This window comes from Plecotus auritus (genome assembly GCF_963455305.1).
Source record: "Plecotus auritus genome assembly, chromosome: 12".
In the NCBI taxonomy this organism is placed as follows: Eukaryota; Metazoa; Chordata; class Mammalia; order Chiroptera; family Vespertilionidae; genus Plecotus; species Plecotus auritus.
The window spans coordinates 34,186,816-34,211,724 of NC_137778.1; the positions used below are offsets into that span (position 1 = coordinate 34,186,816).

A 24,909-nucleotide genomic window follows, 5' to 3' on the forward strand; every position below is an offset into this window, starting at 1 on the left:
CTAGCTACATGCCGGGCATTATAACTATACAAAGATGCATAAGACCAGGACCTCACAACCTAGTAAGAGAAACAAATTATCAACAAATGATCATAATGTAATGGGTTAACTATCACAAGAGAGCTGAATAATAGAATAAAGCAAGTAACTAAGACACCAGATGCCAAAAAGGGACTAAACAAGATTTCAGTGGCCGATTCTAGGTATTAAGTTCCTTCCCTTTTTATCTCCAGTTGTGCTTCCATTCTTAAGAGGAAAATGTATCACATGTTTTGAGGTGGGGTTTTTTTTCCAGCTAGAAAAACTAAGTAAACAGCACATAATCAGTTACATAAAAAATTTCATTTCCAATGTTATCTTTATTCCAATCCAAACAACCTATTGTTAAGACTCACTGTCATCACAGCTTAAAATATTTTCACTTCAGTGAAGAAAATTCCTTCTGACTTGGAAAAATTCTTGTTTATGACATTAAAGAACCTAGATCTTGGTGAGAATGGACTTAATGGAAACAAATGTCATTATTATCTTTATGGTATTTGATTAAATATCCAGAGAAGAAACAAAAATGTGTTGGATAAACTCCCTTACAATGTTTATTAAGTAAATACCTATACAAAAGATATATATATATACACACACACACACACACACAGAGTGGCCAGATTATTATGATCTCTGAACACATCATAATCTGGCCACTCAGTGTGTGTGTGTGTGTGTGTGTGTGTGTGTGTGTGTGTGTGTGTGTATTAGAGGCCCAGTGCATGAATTCATGCATGGGTGGGGTCCAGCCAGCCTGGCCAGGGGGAGGGGACATGGGCAGTTGGCCGCCTGCCTGCTGGTCGAACTCCTGGTCGAGGGGACAATTTGCATATTAGCCTTTTATTATATAGGATATACAATGAGTGGCCAGATTATTATGCATTCAGAGATCATAATAACCTGGCCACTCAGTGTATATATTATAAAAGTATTAAAGAAGGTAAATTTCTTATTATCAAGTCTTATTTTCTATGATATAAATGCTCCTATCAAAAACTTTCAATTGAGGTAGAAAGCAAAAAAGGTCATAGGAAACCTAGAAAAGCTATTTATGAGATGATCTAACTAGATGGTTGGAGAAAAAGAAAAGTAGCACTCTTAGAACTAGCCTATGCTCCCTAGTCCTGTTCCCCATGTCCATTCTTTTAAACCCATATAATGGCATTTACCCACAGCCCCTGCTCCTACCCCACCCCTACAAGTATGTGCGCATATTCCTCCTGCACAGTCTCTTTCAGAATTTTTACACTAGAAAAAGAGTTTCATGTGGCTATAATATTCATGAATATTAGGCAGAATTAAAAAGTTAAAATGTCTACTTAGTTTGGTTTAAAAACAAGATCATAGCTAACATGTTTAGGAGAGATTCTAAGGGTGTGCCTTAAACTGAAACATTAGGAGAATGCACTAGTATATTAACTAGCCTAGTTAATTAAAAACTAGCGTTGTCATTCAAAATTACTCACTGAAAAGTCTCTTTCATAATGAAAAAGATAACAAGAAGGTAATAAGGAGTTCTTATTAGCCGTCTATCTGGCCCCCAGATCCTTTCATCCTCATCCACAGTAGAACTACATCAGAAAAGTTAGAGAAACCGTAACACTTCACAGAAATAATAAAAATAGAATAGTAGAACTGAATGTTGCCCAGTGTCCTAATGAGATAAGATAAAATATATGAAGAAGAAAAAGCACAGAGAAAAACTTACTTGCAGTATCCTGTGCCATTGTGGTAGGTAACACATACTCCTTCATTAACACAGAGCTCAATGCCGTCCCGACACTGCAATGCTAAAAATAAAAACAAACACACATTAGAAATAAGTCACTAATCATAACCCTCAGACATCAAAGAAATGTTATCCAATCTAAGTTAACATTTGTTCCCATATCCAACCTGAGCTGGGTTTCCTTTTAGAGTTTTAATCAATTTTTTTTTTCTTTTTCTTTTGGCTCCTGGGGTCAGTGTCTCTTCCCACAATAACTGTTTTGTGGTCTTGACTGATGCTTTTAATTATCTGTGCCTGGATTTCCCTAGCTGTTACATTCGTATCTCCCAATGATACTAGGGAAATTCAAACTATAATACTCATGTGACAGGCCATGAGCATCTTGGGATTTGGACACTTCAAGTGAGTAATGCAAAGATGCATCAATACATATTTAGGAAGACCAGGGTAGATACTAGGTCACCACCATATTAACTACTTAAGCCTCCAGGTGAGGCTTCAGAAAAGGTCACCTGAAGAAGTAATCAGACACATCAACAATATTCATTCAACAAACTGTAGCTGAGAGCCTAGTATGTACCAGGCATTATGTTAGGATCCAGAGGGAAAAGGAAAAATGGAATACATAGAGAAATATATAAGACATAATCTCTAACTTTAAGGGGAATAGATCATGAATAAAGATTGTAGAGGAAGAGGAAGGGGATCAAAGTAAAGAAAATGAAAAAGTTCATTTATACATACAGATAAAATAATAATTCTCAAATTCTTGAACCCCAGTCCCTTTACGAGGCAACAAAAAGGCACTTCACCACCCTAATCCCTCCCAAAAACAGGCTACTCAGAAATAAACAGCAAAAGTAGAATGTTTTGTGATTTAAGCCAAAACAGGAGGAAAGCTACCCAAAGTCTGTCACTCACTTGCTACATAATGACAATACCTTGATTGTTTAGCTTTCAGAGTTGGAATTTTCATCAACAAATTATAATTCTAATAACTGAAAAGGCAAGACAGAAAGAAACCTAGTCAAAAAATCAAAATCAAGATGGAAGTTCATCAACTTTTTCTGGAAGATTATTAAGATTTCCATCTCCTGGGAAGGTTCATGTATAAATACCTAAAAGCAAAACTGAGAAGTCTCCAGTTTGAGTTTCTAGCCACACCACTCTTTGACTAAACTGCAATATCAGAGGCTCTAGGCCTGCCCTTCCTGGGCAAAGAAACCACTTCTTTTTCCAGCAAGGCCCAGGCACAGGCTGATGTTAGAAAAAGTCCTCCGTTAACGGTTACTGCAGAAGATCCCTGTATTCGCCCAGTACTCTTATCAAGTGATGCAACTATGTGAGAACATGTTTATGGAAATCTCATCTCTTAAAATAATAATACTTAAAAACAGTAATAACAGTAGCAGCTAACACATAGCACTTACTAAATAGCAGGCATTGTCCTAAGCACTCTATATAGACAAATTCAATCTTCCCTATAAGCCTGTTGAGACAGTATAGGGACTTGGGCCCTGAAATAGAAAATACCAGGTGGCTAGGAAGCCAAGATCAGACCAGGTGGCTGGAAGGAACGCAAAGACGTCACCATCCCTCCAAGAGGTAGCTGATTTTATCGCCCTTCTAAATGCCTTCTTAATCTACTGACCCACATGCGAAGCTGATCAAGGTCTGGCCGCTACACGACCTTCCTGGGATAGCAGCAATGAGCAACACCACCATCTTGCCCCATAGTGCAGGGGCAGAGACAGTTGCCCAGCAACCCAAGAGGAGGAGAAAGTAACCCTGCCCTGACATGAAAAATTCCAGTCCCCAAACCCCTCACAAGGCCGCCTCTTTGCGCAAGCCGACCTTTTTGCGCAAGCCCACTTTGTAAAAGCAGCCAAGCAGAGCCAGACCCTGAGCCAGTTCAGAGGGCCTTCCTTTCTCTGTGCTGACTCCCTTGTGCTCCAGCATAAGCTTAATAAAATCTGTCTGGAAATTTTCCTGGGGTTTCCTCTCAATTTCTATCTTGGGGAACCCAAGAATTCTAATGCCAGTAACAGTATGAAGTAGTTAATTTCATTATGCCCATCTCATAGAAAGGATAAGTAACCTGCCTAGCATCACACCGGTTAATTAAAGACCCAGAATTTGAACCTAGAAACTCTGGGTCCCACGACAGTTTGTGCTCTTCACTGCAGTGATCCACTGCTTCCCACTATCTGGTATATTCCTTCTCAGGATGGGCAGGATAGGCATTATTATACCCATTTACTAGAAAGTGAAGGCCGAGAAGGTACAGTGACCTCCTCACAGGGCATCACACCACTAGTTGGCAGGGCTGAGCTTGGGACCTGGATCTCTTACTGAGTCCAGCCCCACTCCATGACTGCTGTTGGGATCACACAAGCAGTCCCTAGGCAGCAGCCTGAACAGGCAGATTCAGGAAAAGGGTCATCTTGTTGTCTATATCCCACTTCCCTGTAGGGCTCGAATGCTCTCTCTTCCCACACTGATAAGCCCAATGCAACAACTATAATTAAAACAGTTAATGTCAGGTTATTTCCTCCATACCAAAGTTCTCAAACTGGTTTTTGGTGTTTTTTTTTTTCATTCACTTCGGACACTTTTATTAGTTTCAATGAGAACTTCCTGACTTTTTAGTATTTGTTTTATTTTTTCTTTAAATAAAAGAAGAAAACCTCACAGTAGAGAAATGTCCCCCAGGCAGAGAGCAAACTGCAACTTTGTCCTGCCCCTGCAGGGATCCTGGTGCAGTGAGGGAGTCAGGAGACTGAAATCCTGCCTCTACCACTCACTAGCTGTGCTACTTACTATAAGCAAAGCACAACCTCATGCAGGCTCCTTTCCTACCTGCAAACCAATCTAGGCTGAACTAAATGCTCCTGAAGGTCCCATGTGACCCCACAGTGACACCTCCCTCATTAAGAGCGTATGCACGGCATGCCTAGTACCTGGAGAAATCTGTCCAGAAAGGCATGAGGACCCAGTGGCCCATGGCTCAGAAAGCCATGGGTGCAAAATAAAAAAATAAATAAATCACAGCCTGTCCCTATTAAGCATCCTGGCAAATCAATACAGTGACAGGTTCAGAGAAATACAAACAACACAAAGTCAATATGTGGCAATCAATCTATCAAATAACTTTACAGCCTAGCCTTAGTGAGCCAATCAAATTCAGTGACCAAAAATGAGGTGGGCTTACAGGGCTAATAATTAATGCCATTTGGCTAATCTGTAGGGTCATGCTACCTTAAACCTTTAACATTTACTAAGCCACGGTTCTCAAACTTCAGTGTGCAGCAGAATCATTTGGAGGGTGTGCGGGACCCCACCCCCACAGATGGTGACTCAGTGGGTGTAGAGGGGGCCTGGGAATTAGCATTCCTGACCAGTTCCCAGGTGATGCTAATGCTATGGGTCCGAGGAACACTTTGAGAGCAACTGTACTCAAAAGAGTGTCCACTTTAAGGACTCCCCTAAGATGACATGTGGAGGTCTTGGATGGTCCAGATGAGAACACATTGCCTGAATATACTAAGAAAAAATAAAGTAAAATTTCAGACTCATGACTTTGCTTGGGGGCTATTTCTAAATGAATACTGTAATTATTTGCTACACAAAGAGAAGTTAACACTTTGATAACTCGAAACCATGACAGTAACTGGGAAAGACCTCACTTTTAAAATTCAATTTACTTTCCACCCTAATGAAAGCATATACATCCTATCTAATAAAAGAGTAATATGCCAATTAACCATCACTCTGCCACACCCACCAGCCAATCAGGAGCGAGTATGCAAATTAACCCAACCAAGATGGCTGCAGCCACTGAGAGAGTAGGAGGATTGGGTTTCCCTGGCAATGGAGGAAGCCAAGCTTTCCGCACCTCCCTGGCAGGCCCAGGCCTCCACTCAAGGCTACAAAGTTTCAATTATAGAAGATAAATAAGTCCCAACAAAAATGGCTGCGGCCACGGAGCAAGCAGGAGGCTTGGCTCCGCTCCAGGCTATGAAGTTTCAATTATAAAGATAAATAAATCCCAGATACCAGGGCCTCCGCTTGGGTCGCCAGGGGGTATGGCTGGCCTGCAAACCACCACAGGACCCTCGCCCAGGCTGCCCCACACTCCAAGGGAACCCCCACCCTGATCCGGGACACCCTTCAGGGCAAACCAGCTGGCCCACACCCGTGCACCAGGCCTCTATCCTATCTAATAAAAGAGTAATATGCAGATTGACCATCACTCCAAAACACAAGATGGCTGCCCCCATGTGGACACAAGATGGCCGCCACAAGATGGCCAGCAAGGGAGGGCATTTGGGAGGGACCAGGCCTGCAAGGGAGGGCAGTTGGGGGCAATCAAGCCTGCAGGGGAGGGCAGTTAGGGGTGACCAGGCCAGCAGAGGAGGGAAGTTGGGGGCGACTGGGCCTGCAGGGAAGGGCAGTGGGGGGGGACCCAGGCCTGCAGGGGAGAGCAGTTGGGGGGGACCAGGCCTGCAGGGGAGGGCAGTTAGGGGTGACCAGGCCTGCAGGGGAGGGAAGTTAGGTGCAAACAGGCTGGCAGGGGAGCAGTTAGGCATCAATCAGGCTGGCAGGGGAGTGGTTAGGGGGTGATCAGGCTGGCAGACAGAAGTGGTTAGCGGCAATCAGGAAGGCAAGCAGGCGAGCAGTTGGGAGCCAGCAGTCCTGGATTGTGAGAGGGATGTCCGACTGCCCGTTTAAACGGGCAGTCGGACATCCCTTGAGGGGTCCCAGATTGGAGAGGGTGCAGGCTGGGCTGAGGGACACACAACCCCCATGCAGGAATTTCATGCACCGAGCCTCTAGTTTAACAATAAAATTGAAAGCAGCTTTCTATTTGTAGGGTAAAAAAACAAAATGCTCAATTATACCACAGTTGGAGAACTGAGGCTTAAATTAATGTTTTAATAGACGCAGAGAAACTAGTCATTCACAAAAAGAGTAACTTTTCCCCAAATGTTCATCTTAAGCCACATATGGCAGTCATGCAATAAATACTGGCTGACTGAAATCAATCACATAGTGTGTGTGTGTGTGTGGGGGGGGTGGTGTGTGCACGCATGCCCACTCCCTCCCCCACAAGAGGCAAAAACGAGGAACAGTAGATTTTAATTTCATCACTCCATCACAGGGCAACATGACATAAAACCTAGAAGCCAATTTCCAAGTTTCACACATTTTCTGTGCAGCATACTGGGGACTAGTTTTCTAATACTCAGAACATAACAGAGCATCTATGATGTAAGGTACAGGCCCTGATGTCAGGGATGCCATGACTAACAGAATTCTATTAGGGAAAGATAGCTAATAAATGGGTAAATAAGCAGTCATTTCAGACAGTGGTGGCAGATTCTGTTGGAAACAGAACCAGTTACCGGATACAAAGTAATCACAGAGGCTGGGTGCATGGGACACAGGAAAGGCCTGTGTGGGGAGGTATCTTTAAGCTAAGGTTTAAATGAGCAAGAATCATGGAAATATGGAGAACTGGCGGGGCTCAGTGGTTGCGCATCGACCTATGAACCAGGAGGTGACAGTTCAATCCCCAGTCAGGGCACCTGCCTGGGTTGTGGGCTCGATCCCTAGTAGAAGGTGTGCAGGAGGCAACTGATCAATGAATCTCTGTCATCATTGGTGTTTCTACCGCTCCCTCTCCCTTCCTCTCTAATATCAATAAAAATATATTTTTTAAGAGAAAAAAGTCAAGATTATACAATGTTCCAGAGATCAACCTTTTTTTATTCTTTCTGATATAAGCTTATTCAAGTCATCCCTTTTTAGACTAGGCTGAAGATATCCATTGTCTCAGCTCCCCCCAAATGGTAAAGATTTCATTCTAATTGCATCGAACCTCCCAGAAACACCATTTGCAACGTGTCACTCCACCACTCTCTAATCCAGCGATTTTAAACCTTTTTCATCTCATGACACACATAAACTAATTGCTAAAATTCTGTGGCACACCAAAAAATATATATTCTGCTGACCTGACCCAAAAAAATAAGGTATAATTTTGATTCATTCACACTGGACGGCTATTGTTGTATTGGCTGTTGTCATTTTTTTATTTGACGATCTAAGGGAAAAGAGGTCAGTGCCCCTGACTACACAGTCAAGTATTGCCTGCTTTAAAAAATCTTGCGGCACACCGGTGCGCCATGGCACACTAGTTGAAAATTGCTGCTCTAATCCACAATGACTTTCAGTTCTTAATTCTCAGAACTTACTCTCATTTTGGCTTCAGCAGACCAGCTGGGAGGTCTAGGCAGGACCTTCGCACAGTGCCAAGCTAAGGCGTTCTTTTTCTTCCAGGGATAAGCCATTTCTTACTTCCAGTCTAAGCCCTCATGCTCACCTACAAGATGGCAGGCTACCTTTCCTGTCCGGTATGAGTCCCACCACTGAGTGCTGTCTCTTCCTTGCACAGATCACCACTGAACTCAGTTCCATGCCTCCACGTGTGTTTCAGCTTACTCTGCTTGCTACTTCCCCTTTAGTATCGAAATTGTACTCATTCCTCTGAAACCCAGTCACCCCTGGCCTCACCCACAAGGCCTCCTCTTGCGGGTTCTGGTCCTCATAGCCTAACCCAGGGGTGGGCAAACTTTTTGACTCGAGGGCCACAATGGGTTCTTAAACTGGACCAAAGAGCCGGAACAAAAGCATGGATGGAGTGTTTGTGTGAACTAATATAAATTCAAAGTAAAGGAGTGGAGGGGAGAGCAAGAGAACCGGATAGAACAGCCAGATCCGGCCCGCGGGCCGTAGTTTGCCCAAGGCTGCAACCCCTAATCCAGGAACACTCAGAATTTAGCAATTAATTCTTTACAGTCTTCTGCTTGTTCACTTTTAAGAACCTAGAGGACAGAAAACATTTCTTCTTTTCTGGAGATGTGAGGCAATGTAGTTTAGTGGCTGAAAGCACAGATACTGAAACTGGGATCTGGGTTTGAATTCTAGCCCCACCATTTACTACTACCTACCTACCTCTGGATCCTCTTTGTACTTCAGTTTCTTCATTGGTAAACTAATCTCTCAGAGCTCTGGTAAGCATTAACGGAATTAATACCGCACATTAAAGAGCATAAAACAATGCCTGATACATAGTAAGAGCTCAAAAAAGCCTCGCTCATATAATAGGTACTTCAATTCTTGGTTGCACGGTAAATGGCATCTTTAGGGAAACCCGTTACAGCAATCCAACCCCAGTTTAAACAAACGGAGGAATCAAGGAAAAACAAAAGAGCCCTAGGCAACTCAGGATATAATATCAATAAATGGAATAAATTCTTCCCAGTTGCCATCAGTAGCAGACAAACTACTACAAAACAACCTGAGGTCACTGCTCTTTAAAAAAGAAAAAAATGGTATAGCACTGTAGACAGAGGCATATATAATTTATTTTACCTTTGCTAAAGGTAAAATAAATTATATATGAGCAAAAATGCCATTCAATTTTAATGCAGTTCTATTAATATTTGTTGGACAACTACTGTGAGCATGGCCCTCAACTAGGCATTGCATGGAAATCAAACAGGAATAAAGCAATTCTTATCCTCATGGTCTATACAATGGAATGGAGGGAAGTGAGGAGTAGGGACAGAGGGGCTGTGACCTTCTCAAAGGACTCTAATACAAACAAAATAAAAATCGCTGCTATTCTAGTCCTTTAGCAGATCCTCTTAGTAGCAATCTCAGAATCACTCCAAAAAGAACATTTAAGAAATGAACACTTGCCGAAACCGGTTTGGCTCAGTGGATAGAGCGTCAGCCTGCGGACTGAAAGGTCCCAGGTTCGATTCCGGTCAAGGGCATGTACCTTGGTTGCGGGCACATCCCCAGTGGGAGGTGTGCAGGAGGCAGCTGATCGCCGTTTCTCTCTCATCGATGTTTCTAACTCTCTATCCCTCTCCCTTCCTCTCTGTAAAAAATCAATAAAATATATTTTAAAAAAAAGAAAAAGAAATGAACCCTTGTTATTTAATACTAAGTGTAACTCAGTCCAGACAAGGTGCTAGTATTTATTCCATTTCATCAGCCGCCATTGTATACACAGGTGAGCACCTTCACCAGCAAAACGATTACAGCTCACTTTATTGCAGTGGTCTGGAACCAAGCCCACAGTATGTCCAAGGTTTGCCTGTAAACATAACTGTAAACAACAGAACAAACTGTCACTGATTTTAATCAGTTCCAATGCCTCAGGAATTTGCCCATTTAGAGACAGGCCCAAGGTGTCCAAACTTGATGGAATCATCCTAAAATGTTCTCTAGGCATTTACCTAGGTTTTCCAGGGCTTTTCAGTATCGTGCCAGGCACATACCACCGGTTTAAAAGCCTCCCTTTGTTTTAGGAATCTTCAACATGAGTAATTAAGTCTGCAGCCCAGCAGGTGTAATCTGAGCAGCCTTCAATGTGTTTGACTTGCTGTATTAACATGTCGTCATGCTAAATTGGTATTACTTGTTGCTTTGTAGCCTCTTCAAATGAGCCTGTCTGCTGTCTATCTTACATGATTTTTTTTTCATACCCTGCTCCCTCTGTCTGCAGTGTGGTATCCGTGCTCATATCCACAGCTTACCCAAAGACATGTTAATGCCTTGAATGGTTGGGCTTCCTGAAAAACATGAAGAGGAGGTGTACAGGGCCCTTTTAATTTTCTCTTCGACATTATGCAAATTTCAAGTAGCAGCATTTGAGAAAGATGATGTCTGAGTTGATACCCTGGGACTTTGGCTATGGCTGGCTGCTGTTGCTTCAGGCAAATGGTGTCTGGAAGAGGCTCAGGAAAATTAACAAAGCACCGTTCTCTAAAATGACTGCTGGTATTATTAACAAAAATAGGAGAATTGAGTGCAGACAGGGAGACCTCAGGGATTTGCAGTAACTCTTACAGAACCCTGCAATTTCAAACAACAAAGCTTTCACTAAATTTTTATTCCATTTTTTGGGATCAAGCCATGAAAAAAACAAAAAACAAACAAACAGAAGAAGTGCAGAAGCCTCAAATCCCAAGTGGTACATTTAAATAAAAACAAAATGAAGAAACATCTGTCTTCCTCCTTGAAATCTGTCTTGATTAAAAGGCAAGTAAATGCAACAAGGGAGATACCAATTTCGTTTTGCTGATAATGTTCCAAGGACTTCTATGCCCTTTTCAGATACCATCTAATAGAAAACGTGTTTCCTACTTAAGAGATGCTGATACCAGACCCATCGAAATTATTAAGACTTAGCCTATAAGGTTCATAGCAAAATATTACTACTTTTCAAAAACAGGTATGCCTTGATTTAAGAAAATATAACCAGCAAAAAGTGAAGTAATAACAACATAAGGGTATTTTTGACATCACTAATAGAATTTTTGTTTCAGAAAGATAATCATCATAGTGAGTTCCTCCCAGTGAGTTGATGAATCTAGAATAATCTTTGATTTAAAAAATTCCAATTTTGTCATACTTTATAATATTGGATTTATTTCAGAAAACAAAATCCATCAATATTTGCTGTGCTATATTGTCATATACTATGCACTATGTTTTTTCTTTTTCTCTTATTTTTATGTCTTCTTAGAGATTGCAGAAAATTTTAATTTGTGAGCTAAATTTTAATTTCTCATTTTGAGGGATGAAAATGGATTTAGTTCTTCTATATGAAATTCAAGATTTGAAAAAAATCCACATATACTTATAAATCTGATGTGGCCAATTTGTTAATGATCACCTCTACACACATGTACATCCTTCCACCTGGAAAATTCTGCCCCTCTCTTCCTTTGTTCTCTACCTTGCCAACTCCTACTTATATTTCAAACCATAGATAAAGCAACTACATTGCTTAAGAAGCCCTCAGAGACCCTCCAGTCTGATTCAGATGGTCCTCCTCTGTTCTCCCACTACATCCTAGATCAGTGGTCAGCAAACTGCGGCTCGCGAGCCACAGTTTGCCACTCTGTTGACTAATGAGTTTGCCAACCACTGTCCTAGACAGATGTGTTATCAGTGCTGGCTTACCCATCTCTCTTGCCCACCTCTGTGCAAATTTCCTAAAGGCAGTGACCATGATTGGCTCATCTTTGTATCCCCCAGGACCTTTGTGGTCCAGTGTCTGGACCACAGCAAGTATACTCAACACTCATAAGATAGTCAATGAACTAACTCTCCGTAACTAAGACAAACCTATTAACAAACTCAACAATCAGTTTATGTGTTTGATATATTCTAAGGCTCCAGTTTTAATAAGCATAGGGATACCCAAATGTGACTGTGCCTGCTAATTCTGGTTTCATTTTGTGTAAAAGTAGAAAGCAAAATGAAAAAAGATAAAATGGTACAAATATCCTGGCTTATCCCAGGATATAAAGTTAAGAGTGGACCTATACTTCTCTAATCTTCACAAAACTAAAACATCTTTTGACATTCCTGCCTTAAAATTTGCATGAAGGAAGACACACCCGCCACCACCCTTCCCCTTGAATCTTAGGCCATGTGTATTATGTTAAGAATTTATTAAAATGAATTGAATGGAAGCCAAAATAATTTACATCTAAATGGCAAATGCAGAAAACACAGCAATAAAAATTCCAAGTGACAAGTAAGCTAGGATAGCATGTTTCATTGTACCAGACCATTTCCCCATGAGGAGAGTCACTGATACACATCCATAAGGCAGGATGCACCAATGTGACCCAAAACAGTCTCAATGCATTTCTTTGCTGTATCTAACCCTTTGTAAAACGACACTGACCAAAATAACAACAGGGCCTATATGTCCAAAAGGTTCAGGGTCTTGGTGTGATAAAACCCAACAGAGGGGAAGAAGCTGTATCATATATAGACATTGAATTATTCTCTACACAAAAGGCTATCTATATTTATGCACTGCTTAGTGGTCCAAAAAGGCCAATCCAAGGTGTTATTCCATTGTCTTATCTTATATCTATTATCTGTTCTGTTCTATAACCTATATCTGTTCTGTTATCAGAGACAAATTCTGCCTGTCACCAATTTCCTGTGCTTTTAGTAAATGCTCCCTTTTTAAAGTGTTTAAAAGACCATTTTGTTAAGTACAACTTCATTTTTTTTAAATCCCTTAATTTTAAATATATGCTTTTAAGTACCCTTGCTGGAAAAGAATTTTATAAATATATATAATCTTCTTGATACCCACCCAAAAGAAATGAAGTGTTCTTTTAGCTTAAATTGTTTAGAATGCTTTTTAAATGGAGTAGACAATTACTATTGTTTGTTAATTTAGAGTAGACCCCCCACAAAAGAAAAAGTTACAAAAATATGTTAAAAATGAAAATGGAAAAACCTAAGATTGTTATATGTTATTATATAAAATCATAGAGACTTCCCAAAACCAAATGGGGGAAATCCAGAGAACAGACTCAGATTTCCCCATACGCATTCTTCTCTACAGCCTTTAAAAAACAAAACAAAACCTTGGTTGGTAGCAATGAAAGCTACCAAGAATTGAGTCAACAGAACACCATAATCAATGTACTGTGCTAATGGATGTTCAGAGTCTGAGTCTTAAATAAGGTCCCACTACATGTAGAGCTAACTGTTCTGAAGTCATGGTTTGCAGAAGATAAGGTCCTAACATTCGGGTTATTTCTATATTATTATCTGAGTCACAAAGGTTCTTCACCTTCAGCCAAAAACTAACCCTATTCACCGGAGGGCAATATTCAACTCCAAATTCCTGCACACATCACTGAGAACTGTGCAAACCCAAGAGCTCAAAAGGTCCTATAAACCCTTGGCTCATACCCAGAATATTCCAGATAAGCATAGAATTTTCTTTCCATCATTGCAAAGAAAATATCTAAATCTGCAAATGGTCAATGCATGCTGTTCCTATTTCCAAAGAACATGCCTGGGGCAACTGTTATAATAATGTAACCCCTCTAATGCATGAAATAATTATTGTATGAAATGTTTGCTGTATGGAAACCCCCAATACTCTGTAACTTCCAAAATTAATGAACACCCCACTATCTTGATGTAAAAGCTCTGAGCCCTTAAAGTGTTAACGCCCTGCTCCCAGCAGAAGGCACACCGTCTGGCCCACACTGATAAGGACACAAGTTGTTTACCACGGTCTATATAACCCTGAGACCATCTTCAGTTGAGGTCTCCTGCCCCATAAGAGGAGGACTCCACGTGGCTTCGAGAGACAAGCCCCTGATTGCTCTGCTCTGTGAGCCTGAACCAACTGCGGCCGCCTGCCTGTCTCTGTTTTCGTCGTCTGTCCTTCAGTGTGCATCGCCGGGTGGCCTTTGCTGGAGCCTAGGACCCACTAGGAATAGGTACATAAACCCTGTGTGGTTGCATACTAATTCTGTCTTGTGTGTCATGTGTTCCGGTTCGGCTCAGCTGTCTAGACGTTGAAGTACCAGGGGATAGGCCGTTATTGCTGACTCCTGGTCACCTGCGTTTGTCCCACTAAGTCTAGACAGATAATCAATTAATTGGGGCATTAATTGGGACAGCAACAAACTTGGAACAGAAAAGAAAATAGCAGGAAAATATTAAATCTTTATTAAATATCGAGAAGAGAAAAAAACACATGAAAGATAGCCCCAAACTTTAATTTTTATTTTGTTTTATTTTAATTGCTGCTTTTTTTGTTTCTTTAAACACCAACCAATGCCAATTCACACCAAGATAACTTGGGCCCCATGGTCAATAGAAAAAAATAATGTACACTTAAAGATAATTGATGAAGAGTTCATAATTTCAATGCTCAATCGATTCCTCTTAAATACCCCAGTCCTCCAATTCTATGAATCTTTCAACTACTCATATTCTTTGTTGACTGTGAGTGTAAGCAAGAATTTATCTCCAATACTACTTAGATTTCTATGAAGTTGTAAGAGACAGTTTAAAAATAGCCTAGTACACTAACAGACAAAGACCTGGTTTGCAAATGCTCATGTCCATTCTTGTTCATTCCACTGCTGGATTTGCCAAGAAAGGCAGCAAAGACAGAAGATTGGTACACCAAACAATAACCATACCGGAACTAAAACTTTCCATGTTTGTGTCTTCAAACATGGGAGATCTAGGTTTCTCCATTTGTAACAATACCTGATTCAACAAACCTAAAAGTCACATTGCCTTTGACAAAGGTTGTGGGTGGAGTTGTTTGTTTGTTTGTTTGCTTGCTTTTGGGTCTAGAGAGGCCAAAAGACTTCTCTTGTTCCAGTTTCAGTCTAGAGTTCTCAGAAAGAGCAAAAGAAATGACCTAAATTCCAATATATTAAATTAAAAATTGGGAGAGTAAATCCTGTAAGAGGTCGCGCTTCCCCAACTTTTATAAGTAAGTCATAAATTCCTAGAGGAATTAAAAAACAACAACATGCAGATGCCCTGGCCCACACCCCACATTTGCTTTAGTGCCACTCCTCTTGCCTGGCAGCCCAAGGGAGTTCCAGCAAAAGACAGATCTGGGCTGGGAAACACATATGCAATGTCTGCTCTCCCTACCTTCAACCCACTATGATGCCAGGCACAGGGTGAATGCTTGCAAAATGTTTGCCAAGACAAACTGTTGAAGGAGCAGGTCCGTAGTTTTCTATCTCCCTCCAAGAGAACATAAACAACTCCTTAATTTCCCACAAAAGAAGAAAAAATAAAATCTGCACAATGATAGTTTATTCTAGCTTTCTAAGATCACAATGACCTGGCAGAGGAGATAATTTAATCTCTTTGTTTACCACTCTTAAAATACTCTCCTCAATAAAAATCCATTTCACTTTGGGGACATGGGAGTGACACTCGTGTTAAACAAGAGGGATTTGCAAAGGGAGTTTTACCAGTTACACCACTCAGGCCCAGTGGGAATGTCCTTCTCACTATCAACTCATCACATTAACAGGATTAAGTCCTTTGGAAAATCAGTATTAAAGCAAGTAACCCTCCGTTCAAGCAAAGGGACAAAGGACTTCATGAATGTGGTTATTAGCGCAGGGCTAGTGATTAAATAACATTTCTCCTCCTCCCAGCAAAGCACACATTACCTCATCGAAAATATTAAAACCAAGGCATTGTAATCACTTTGGCTTTGGACCTAAATATAAGTTACCATAGAAAGTCTCCAAAACTCTAAGTTTTTCATTAAAAATGTCAAGTGAATCAAGTGACCTCCCCTCAATATAATCTGGCTTTATAATGTTAAGACAAGTTTATAACCTTGAGCACAGTGACCTTCCCTTCCATCTCCACAGAAAATGACCCCAAATCAGCATCCTTCCAAAGACACAATACTTTACCCTCAAGCCACAACTCTAATGATGTGAATTTCAGTAACTGGTCAGTCATGTCCTAAATTAGTTGGCTGGTCATTGTCCTTCCAGTAAAATAAGAGTGACAAGTACCTATCCTACCTAAAAGCAGAGCTGGTGTTGACTTGGTAACATGTATTTGGGAGTAACATCCCAGCTTCTTCTAGTGGGCAGGGATTTTCAGCTGATTTCCATCCATGTTCCCAGCTCAAACCTACAAGTATTCTAAGTCCATTGTGACACTTTGGCCAAACAAATCAGAAAGTAAGCTCACAACCCTTGATTTCTCAGCCCTGAGAAGTCTGAATGAACCCACATCAATCAGCATACGACTATGCGATAATAAAAGTTCCTTAATAATTTACAAACATTTTCAGACACTCATCTGATCCCAACAACAACCCTGTGGGGCATGTGAATTGGTATTAGCACTATCTTACAGAAGAGGAAACTACAACTTAAAGAAATAAAGGACTCACCCAAAGTCATTCAAGTCAAGATGGCCAAACCAGGCCTAGACCACAAATCTTTTACCCACTAACTAGTCCAGCCTCCCTTCATTCAATACATCTGTTGAGATGCAGTTAGAAACCTGATATCCACCCAGACTTGCAGACCTCCATAGTATACATTTGTGACTATAACATTCTTGTGTAGATAAGCACCCCCGTACTAGCTATGTACATAAAAAACACACCAAAGATCAGCTAATGAGCACATGCTTGTTAAAAACAAACCCAAGACTGAGTTCCCAGGACTGGAGGGGCCACCAATGCTGCATTTCAGGGCCCCTCTTCACAAACATGCCCTAATAAGGACTGACATCCATCAGGATCCGTCCTACCTCCACAACAAAAGAACCTCACTTTTGAAAACTTGCCAACTCTAGGATTCAATCTACTGCTATGTATTATTTCTCAGGAAAAACACAAAAACAAACTATCCTGTGAGGTAAGAGAATGAGTGAAATTGTATAGCGTGCTTCCTTTGTAAAATTGTAACGAGACACCATTTCTTCTCAATAACAGAACAGCATTGCAGAAGCAAAGGAAATTATGGAACTGGAGCATAACAATGAGCACACCTCATCTTGGCAAGATTTTACTCTTAAGAATGGTGACCAAATGAGAAGTAAGCAACCCATCACTATTTGATAAAGCATACGTAATTTAATTGATTAGAAACGAATCCTTCAAAGAACACATCTGCAGCTAAGTTGGTGAAAACTGAACCACTGAACAGGAAACATGTGGCCTGCTATTCAGAGAAGGCGGGTAATAACTAATGTGGTAAACCAAAAATGCCAGAAGAGATAGAACATTTTCTTCATCTGGTTTGTTTCTCTCCAGTTAAAGGAATCAACTGAGAGAGGGAAAAAGACAAAAATTCATCTTCCCAAACCAAGAAATAACTATCCAGACACATACCGTTAATAATATTGGCTCCCGCTCGAGGAAACCTCAGACAGCTCACAGCACTGTTTTTCCACAAGGCTGACTACAACAGACTCTTGGCTTCCAAAGTCAAAAGGATACATTTCATCACTACAGTTTGGTATAATGGCCCATAAAATCCCACCTTACTTCATGTCCGCACCACGAAAGAACCGTAGAAAATGATGACATGATAAAAGAGATTACTTTTCTGTTTCCTTAGGACATTTTTTTTAAAAGAATATCTGATGTCATATATCAGCCCCGGTCCATGAACTGGTGGATGCATTCAAAATAAAGTTTTAAACGACAATCAGTCGATAATAAACACTATGCCCTCCAATTCAGGAAACCTGATGCCGGAAATCTAAGGAGAAAAAGGATTTTTGAGAAGTCTCAAGCAAAAAGAAAACAAAGCGGCTATAATTGAGAAAGAAAGGAAATGGGCAACTTCTTTTTTTGCATCTAAGCCCCACTTCTGAACAACAGCTGTCTTTGCTCAGCTGGAGGAAAACCACAGGCCTTGGAATAACGCACTTAGCGTTCTGTGCCTCCTTATGCTAAAATGACATTGTTGACTCAGTAGGCCATGTGCTTGGTTTAACTCGTTTTTCCAGTAACAGTAGTGAACGGAGCTGCTCTAACATTGAAGTGATTTGCATTTACACAACTGAAAAAAATAGTTGGCAATACCTCCATATATAGAATATATGTCCCTGAGTTTGCCTGGCTCTGCTGTGTCGCCAAAAGTGAGTTTACCCTCTCTCTAATTTGCTCTCCAGAGTCTCTCCACAAACAAAAAATGGAATTTCCTCTAATTACCAAAATAACCTTTCACTGCATTTACTCAGTATATCTTTATTTTAGCTCATCCCCATAAGCCAGGGCTTCCAAACGCTGAAATGAAATAAACTATTTTCTTTACTTCTTTTTACAAGTCTTGCTCAAATTTGGGCGATATTGCAAAAGACCTGCAACAAATCAACAAATCTTGCATAGCACCAGGACCATTCGACAGCGTTCCGTAGGAAAGCGTTGTAGATTCTCCATTCTACTACTCTGTTATTTCTAGTTTGTCCCCTGGTAGGCTGAAAGAAAAACAATTTTTTTAACAGCAAACATTTACCAAGTCCTACCATGGATTAGGAAGCTGGTTCACCACTATAACGGTGGGGAGGGAAGGCTTAATGACATCAAACAAAAGTTTTGCACTAACACAGACCATGAAAAGGAAAGTTGTTCATTGTCCTTAGATCAAAAACAGCATTTTTTTTCTCTCCAGGAGAGATTAGACCTAATTCACAAACATCCTCCATCCTTATCTCTTCCACTCTAAGAAGACAGCTTTTTAATTCAAAACTTCAATTCAAAAACTATGTTGCAGAGGGACATTAGAAATACTGCAAGTAAAAAAATGTATCTAATGAAAGAACCAATAGCTTTGACGTTAAAGTCTTATGGGCTCCATCCCCTGTAGGGGGCGTGCAGAAGGCAGCTGATTGATGTTTCTCTATCAATGTTTCTTTCTTTCCCTCCCCCTTCCTCTCTCTAAAAAAATCAACAAAAACGTATATATTTTTAAAAAGTTACAGTGATGATTAATAAGAGCAAAGTCATTATTACTAAAAGCAAACTTCCAAAAGAAAGTAAAATAAGTGGACGGGAACTAGGAAAAGGAACAGGCTTGTCAATAACTAGCAGGACTGATAGCTGGTTAATCCTGGCCTGCGCTCGCTCAGTTCCACAAACGGAGGGAGTTCTGTGTGCTTTCTTCACAGTATCCCTAACAACTGTAACAGCGCCTGGCACACAGTGGACACTCACATATTTGTTGAATGAATGAATTAATACATCTGGAAGCTCTCTTCTATGCACTAGAAAAGCTGTGAAAAAATCCCAGCCAAGCTTGCATAGCTCCCGTTGCCCTAAAGCTCAAACACCTGAAATTGCTCCAAGTCTATGGTTCTCAAAGCGTAGTTCCCCAAACACCAACAGCATCACCTGGGAACTTGCCAGAAATGCAAATTACTAGGTCCCACTCTACGCCTACAGAATCAGAACCTCTGGGGGTGGACCCAGCAGCCTGTGTTCTAACAAACCTCCCAAAACTTGATGCACCCTCAAGTTGGAAAACCACTATTCCAAAACATGATGACTTGGAAGGGTATGCAATCCCAGGGAGCCACATGTACAGCCAAAGGGACTCCTGGGAAGTTCATTAGTCCTAGGAACTAGTTACTCATCTAACCAATCAAGACCCTTTAGAGCCAGCTATAACCTCCAGGGGAAGTTCCCAAGAACTGTTTCTCCTCTTCTGCTTCTCCTCAGCTCACAGAAAGGAGCCTCAACTAGACAAAGAAGCCCTTTGAAACAACCACTCTAACATTCAGCACAAGGCCTAACTCCTAAAAGAAATGCAAAATCTTTTTCTTAAGCGGTCTCTTAGCTCAGTATGTTCCCTGGACTCACACTGTCCCATACCAGGACTTCTGATCACAGGCCCAGGGTGCTTCCTGAAACTCTACATCACTTCTCAAAAGACGAGCTAGGTCTCACAGCCAGTGTGCACACAGCAATCTTGGCACTGAAGTTATATGGCACTGCTCGACCAATACTCACCAACACACTTGACCTCTTGCCAAATCAATGACAACCATTAAGCATCCACTTTGTGCACAGATATGTGCTTCAGAAAGAAGGTAAATATTAAAACTCCAAAATCAATAGGTTGAAAAATTAATGTTTTGTAATGTACTGATAAGTCAAAGAACACATTTGTATCACTGGATTGAGTCTGCTCCCTTCAGAAAGTCATGGAAAGCTTACTAATTTCTATAAAACCTTAATTTTCCAAAAGGCTCTTTAGTCAAAGCCCTGCAGTGCCATCAGACCCTCATTAGAACCAACAAGATTTAGAGAAAACACAATGATTTTTATCGAAAGGGAGAAAATATAGCTACCTTCTTTCCACTCTGGAAAGAATTGCTAATATACCATCCACGGACAAAAGGGCGCCCTTTAAGAACAGATTCTATATTTTTGCCAATGAAAGAATCATCCAGTTACACACCAAGAGCCAGACCGAAGATCTGGCACCTACAGGGTGACTTTGGATCAGGCCCCACAGGGTCTCTGCCTCAGTCTCCACAAATGAACATACAACCTCGTAAAAGAGATAAAAGCACACGAAAGTGCTTAGGTATTGCAAACTTTTAGACATTATCTTCTCAACATGCAAATTTATTCCTGTGAATCAATTCCTTCCCTCCCACTCACAGTGACCAAAATGATTTCTATTAGAAAGTGCTCATAAGTGGTTGACAGCAGTTGTAACATTAACTGTAAACCAGAATAGATACTGAATACGTCTGTACTCATAAAGCAGCAGGAAACCACAGACATGACGTCTCTCAAATGACAAAGATGTATGTTAGAAAAATGTCCCAGAGTGCTTTGCCCTTCCTGGTTTGGGTTGGCAAAAATTTGAACTGGAAAGTCATGGTATTTAAGAAGGAAAAGAAATTTTTTTAAAAGGAAATTTTATTAAAAACAACAACAATAAATAAAGTGAATTACTTCAAAACCTCACAAAAGGGTATATTTAAAGAGAAGTTTGGGAACAAAGGGTTAGGAATGGGTATGTTTTGTCAGGCCTGACTTCCCCTTTACTATGGGCACACTGTCATTTCATGTGGCCCCAAAGAAATAGTGGAGCCATTACTGTTGCTGATAATGACGACCAGATGTGATGGGATGATTGCACATCACCAGTTCTCAGACTCAGGTCTTGTGTAATTGGGTGTGTCGATCGATGTCAGTCCACAGATGGTTATTAAGCTAGTTACAACTTCCCTAAATCTTCTCACTAGACCTGAGCAACATTTTAGATAGTTATTTTCTGCCAACTGAGAATAGGCACTATTACAAAATAAATTTTAAAAAATAGTTCCAAAGTTTATTCCTCCCAACACACACACACACACACACACACACACACACACACACAGCAGGGATGTTTGTTTAATTCAAATATTCACAGTGTCAAATTTGAAATTTTACCAAACCCATTAATATTCCTTTAGTGCAGTGAATGTAACAAGTCGATTCATTTCAACCTGTCATAAATTAAAGAAAATAATCAAGTCTTAATTTTCTTTTTTTTTTAATGTATTTTATTGATTTTTTACAGAGAGGAAGGGAGAGGAATAGAGAATTAGAAACATCGATGAGAGAGAAACATCGATCAGCTGCCTCCTGCACACTCGCCGCTGGGGATGTGCCCGCAACCAAGGTACATGCCCTTGACCGGAATCGAACCTAGGACCCTTCAGTCCACAGGCCGACGCTCTATCCACTGAGCCAAACCGATTAGGGCAAGTCTCAATTTTCTATGAACAAATGATATGCATTCTGAATAACCTATGTGCCTCAGGAGCAACTCTGCTATCAAAGCTCTCAGGATGAAGGAGAATGGGGAATCCCAGCTCTCAAGATATGCAAGTGCCAGATTCTTCCTAGTGAGAGAGGTGCATGGCCTCCGTGTGGCTAGAGGGCAGCGGTCTTCAAAGGAAGCTCTCAGCTGACCACAGGGCCCAGCCAAATGTCCAGCTGGCTTGCTGGAGGAGTCAAAATGGCCCGCTTGGCATTCTGTTGATAAGGTGGCAAACCTTCAACTTGCAATAAGCTGTCCTACACTGTACACCTGAAAGCACAGGTGTGGAGATGGCTCCCTGGAATGAGAAGCACAACTTGTGAAATGCACTCTGTGGAAGGGCAAGCGTGCTTTCATACGGTAATAGATGTAAACAAGGCAGGGACTCATAAAAGTTAACAGCCTTAGAATTAGTAAGCTACACTGAAGTGCAATGTGGGAGCTTGATCATTTTTCTTTCCCCATGAACATTTGGCAGAGTTAAAATTTTACCCAGCATGCATTTTCTTCCCTGAAATATATCAGTTACAGTTCCCACAGAGGCTAGCTACGCATTTCCTTGTGGGTGTATGTGTAAAACTACCATAACAAAACATTTTCTATTTCCTCATTTTGATCAAAACGAAAGACGAAATGCTGAAGTGCACTTAAATGACAGCGCAATATTAACGTGCCTATCAGTATACACTATTCATATTCTGTTTAAATTTAAAGTTATAATGATGAAGGAGAGAAATGCCAAGAGCTGTGAAATGAAATTACATTATGCTGTGTGCTCTTGAGAGACCTTAAACTTTAAGGAGAGTAAATCACTCCAGGCCACTCAGGAAGAACTAAGGCTTAAAAACAGCTGAGGGAAGGTACTAAGAACTAGACATCAGAACACAGGAAGTGCCTGTAGGGGAACATGACATTGGGGGTCCCCTGCAGAACATATGGAAGGTGTGATGAGTTCAGCTGAGTCAGCCACAGGCATCAGGGACAACCGGTTACTATAGGCATAGAATCTTGTTAAGAAAAGCTAATGACCCATCTGGGGAAAGAATCTTCAACTTCTGCTTCATTGCTGACATGCTCTGACTGAGGCAGCTAATCAAACAGAAAGGAAGAGAATCCTTTATTATCCTGGGGAACAGAAGTCTGCTTCAGGGGCATTCTGGAGGAAGCAATGCGGTATAATGAAGCAAGAACTACTGCCCCAGAATCTGGGTTCTAATCCTGGCTTTATATACTCCCGTGTGGTCTAGAGGAATTCCATAAGCTATCTGAGACTTATTATTCTCATCTGTAAAATAACATCACCGGCCCTCCTTCCTTAGCAGAGTTCATTTGTGGCTCAAATAAAATCATGTTTAGAAAAGTGATTATAAAACTGTGCTACACTGTACACCTGAAAGAACGTTTGTTGAGATGGCTCCCTTGTCAGAAAGCACAATTTAATGTAAAATATTTTATGTAAAACTCCCAATCCTAAATTCTGTTTAACAAAAAAAAAAAAAAAATCCTCATCATCTAGCCCAGAAATGATAAACTATTGATCACGTGATTCAAATTAGGTCCCATATAACTATAGTATCAGACCAGCCCAAATGGAGTTGGGAGATAGATACATGCATGTTAGGCCAGTGTAGTCACCTTCAAATTTTTTTTTGGAATTTCCCCATTGCTCTCTTAGTGTCTCAACAATGCTCAGGAATTACAAGCAAGAGTGATAATCTCCTCCACCTCCCCTAGCCTTCTCTGGCACAGAAATCCGACATAGGCCACTTCACATGCCTGATTAGATAAGCTTTCCCAATGCTGAAAACCAACTGCTTCTAACATTTCAAACCTGATTTCCATGAAGACTCAGGGATGAAAGATCGAAACAAATAAGCCGATCGAGCAGATCCTCCTTATTGAAAGAGTTCTCCAGCTTTGATCTGAAACACTAAATATTTTTTTTCTATGAACCAACTGCTTTTGACATGAAAAATACAAGATGCTGCAAATTATGAGCAGACGGACGTGTGTTAATTCAGACAGTCCATCTACAAACTTGAAATTGCTATAGTGCTTGGCTCTGGTTTTTAGGTGACCCATAATCTTGTCCTGGCAAGAGCAGTGTCTAAAGGGATCATTAAAAGAAAACTGAAACAAGGAGGTCCCGAGACAAGTATTCCCAGCCCGTATATTCCAAACGGGGAATCACCAGGAGGCTAATGAAGTTCAAACTCGGGGGCCTCCGCACTTGAGTGCCTATTTTGTGCTCAGAACCGTGCAATTAAATGTTATTTCCAACATTTACAAACAATTCTGCAAGTTAGGTATGACTACTATTATTCCAGATACATAAACAAGGGAACTGAGACTTAGAGAAGTTAAGGGGCTTGCCCAATATCCTTAGCGAAGAATCAGAGCCAGGTCTAGCTGAAGTAAAAATCAAAATGGAGTGGGAAAGAGTATATAAAAGTCATTCCAAGAGATAATTAAAAATAAACAATCAACTTTCGCTGTTATTTATCTCTTTCATTATCCTCAATATCCCTGGACATTCTCTCCTTCACTATTCAACTGGCAGCGGACACAACTAAACCTTAAAGAGGAAGTTCAGTATGTTTGCAAGGGCCCACATGTCTGAGCACTCATATGTAGGACTATATTTTAAAACAGAAGGGATTATCTGTTGGTATCAAACATACTTCTCTCATGTATTAGTACAGACAACCATCCGTTTTCAGTAACAAAGGGGATAATAATAAGGAAAAAGTTCCCAGAAAAGAAAAACCAAGGTTACCCGCATGCTTTTTCTATAATGATATGTGTAGAAATGCCGCACGCAGTTAATTCCAAAGTTCCCAGGCCAAGATGGGTTAGTACTGGGTAGTTTTAGTAATTGGCTATGTCCATTGTTCATACGCTGAGGCATTCCAATCATTTTACATGGTCTCTGACACCCTTTTCAGA

General features: G+C 40.8%; 1 protein-coding gene across 1 annotated transcript in view; it reads right to left on the bottom strand.

Annotated features, from left to right (window-relative positions):
* Nucleotides 1–24,909, bottom strand: part of NOTCH2 (notch receptor 2) — a 132,758-nt gene that overhangs the window by 91,791 nt on the left and 16,058 nt on the right. The window contains exon 2 of the mRNA XM_080649198.1: nt 1,754–1,835. Coding sequence (XP_080505324.1) covers nt 1,754–1,835 — 82 coding nt within the window. The remainder of the gene's footprint in view (nt 1–1,753; nt 1,836–24,909) is intronic.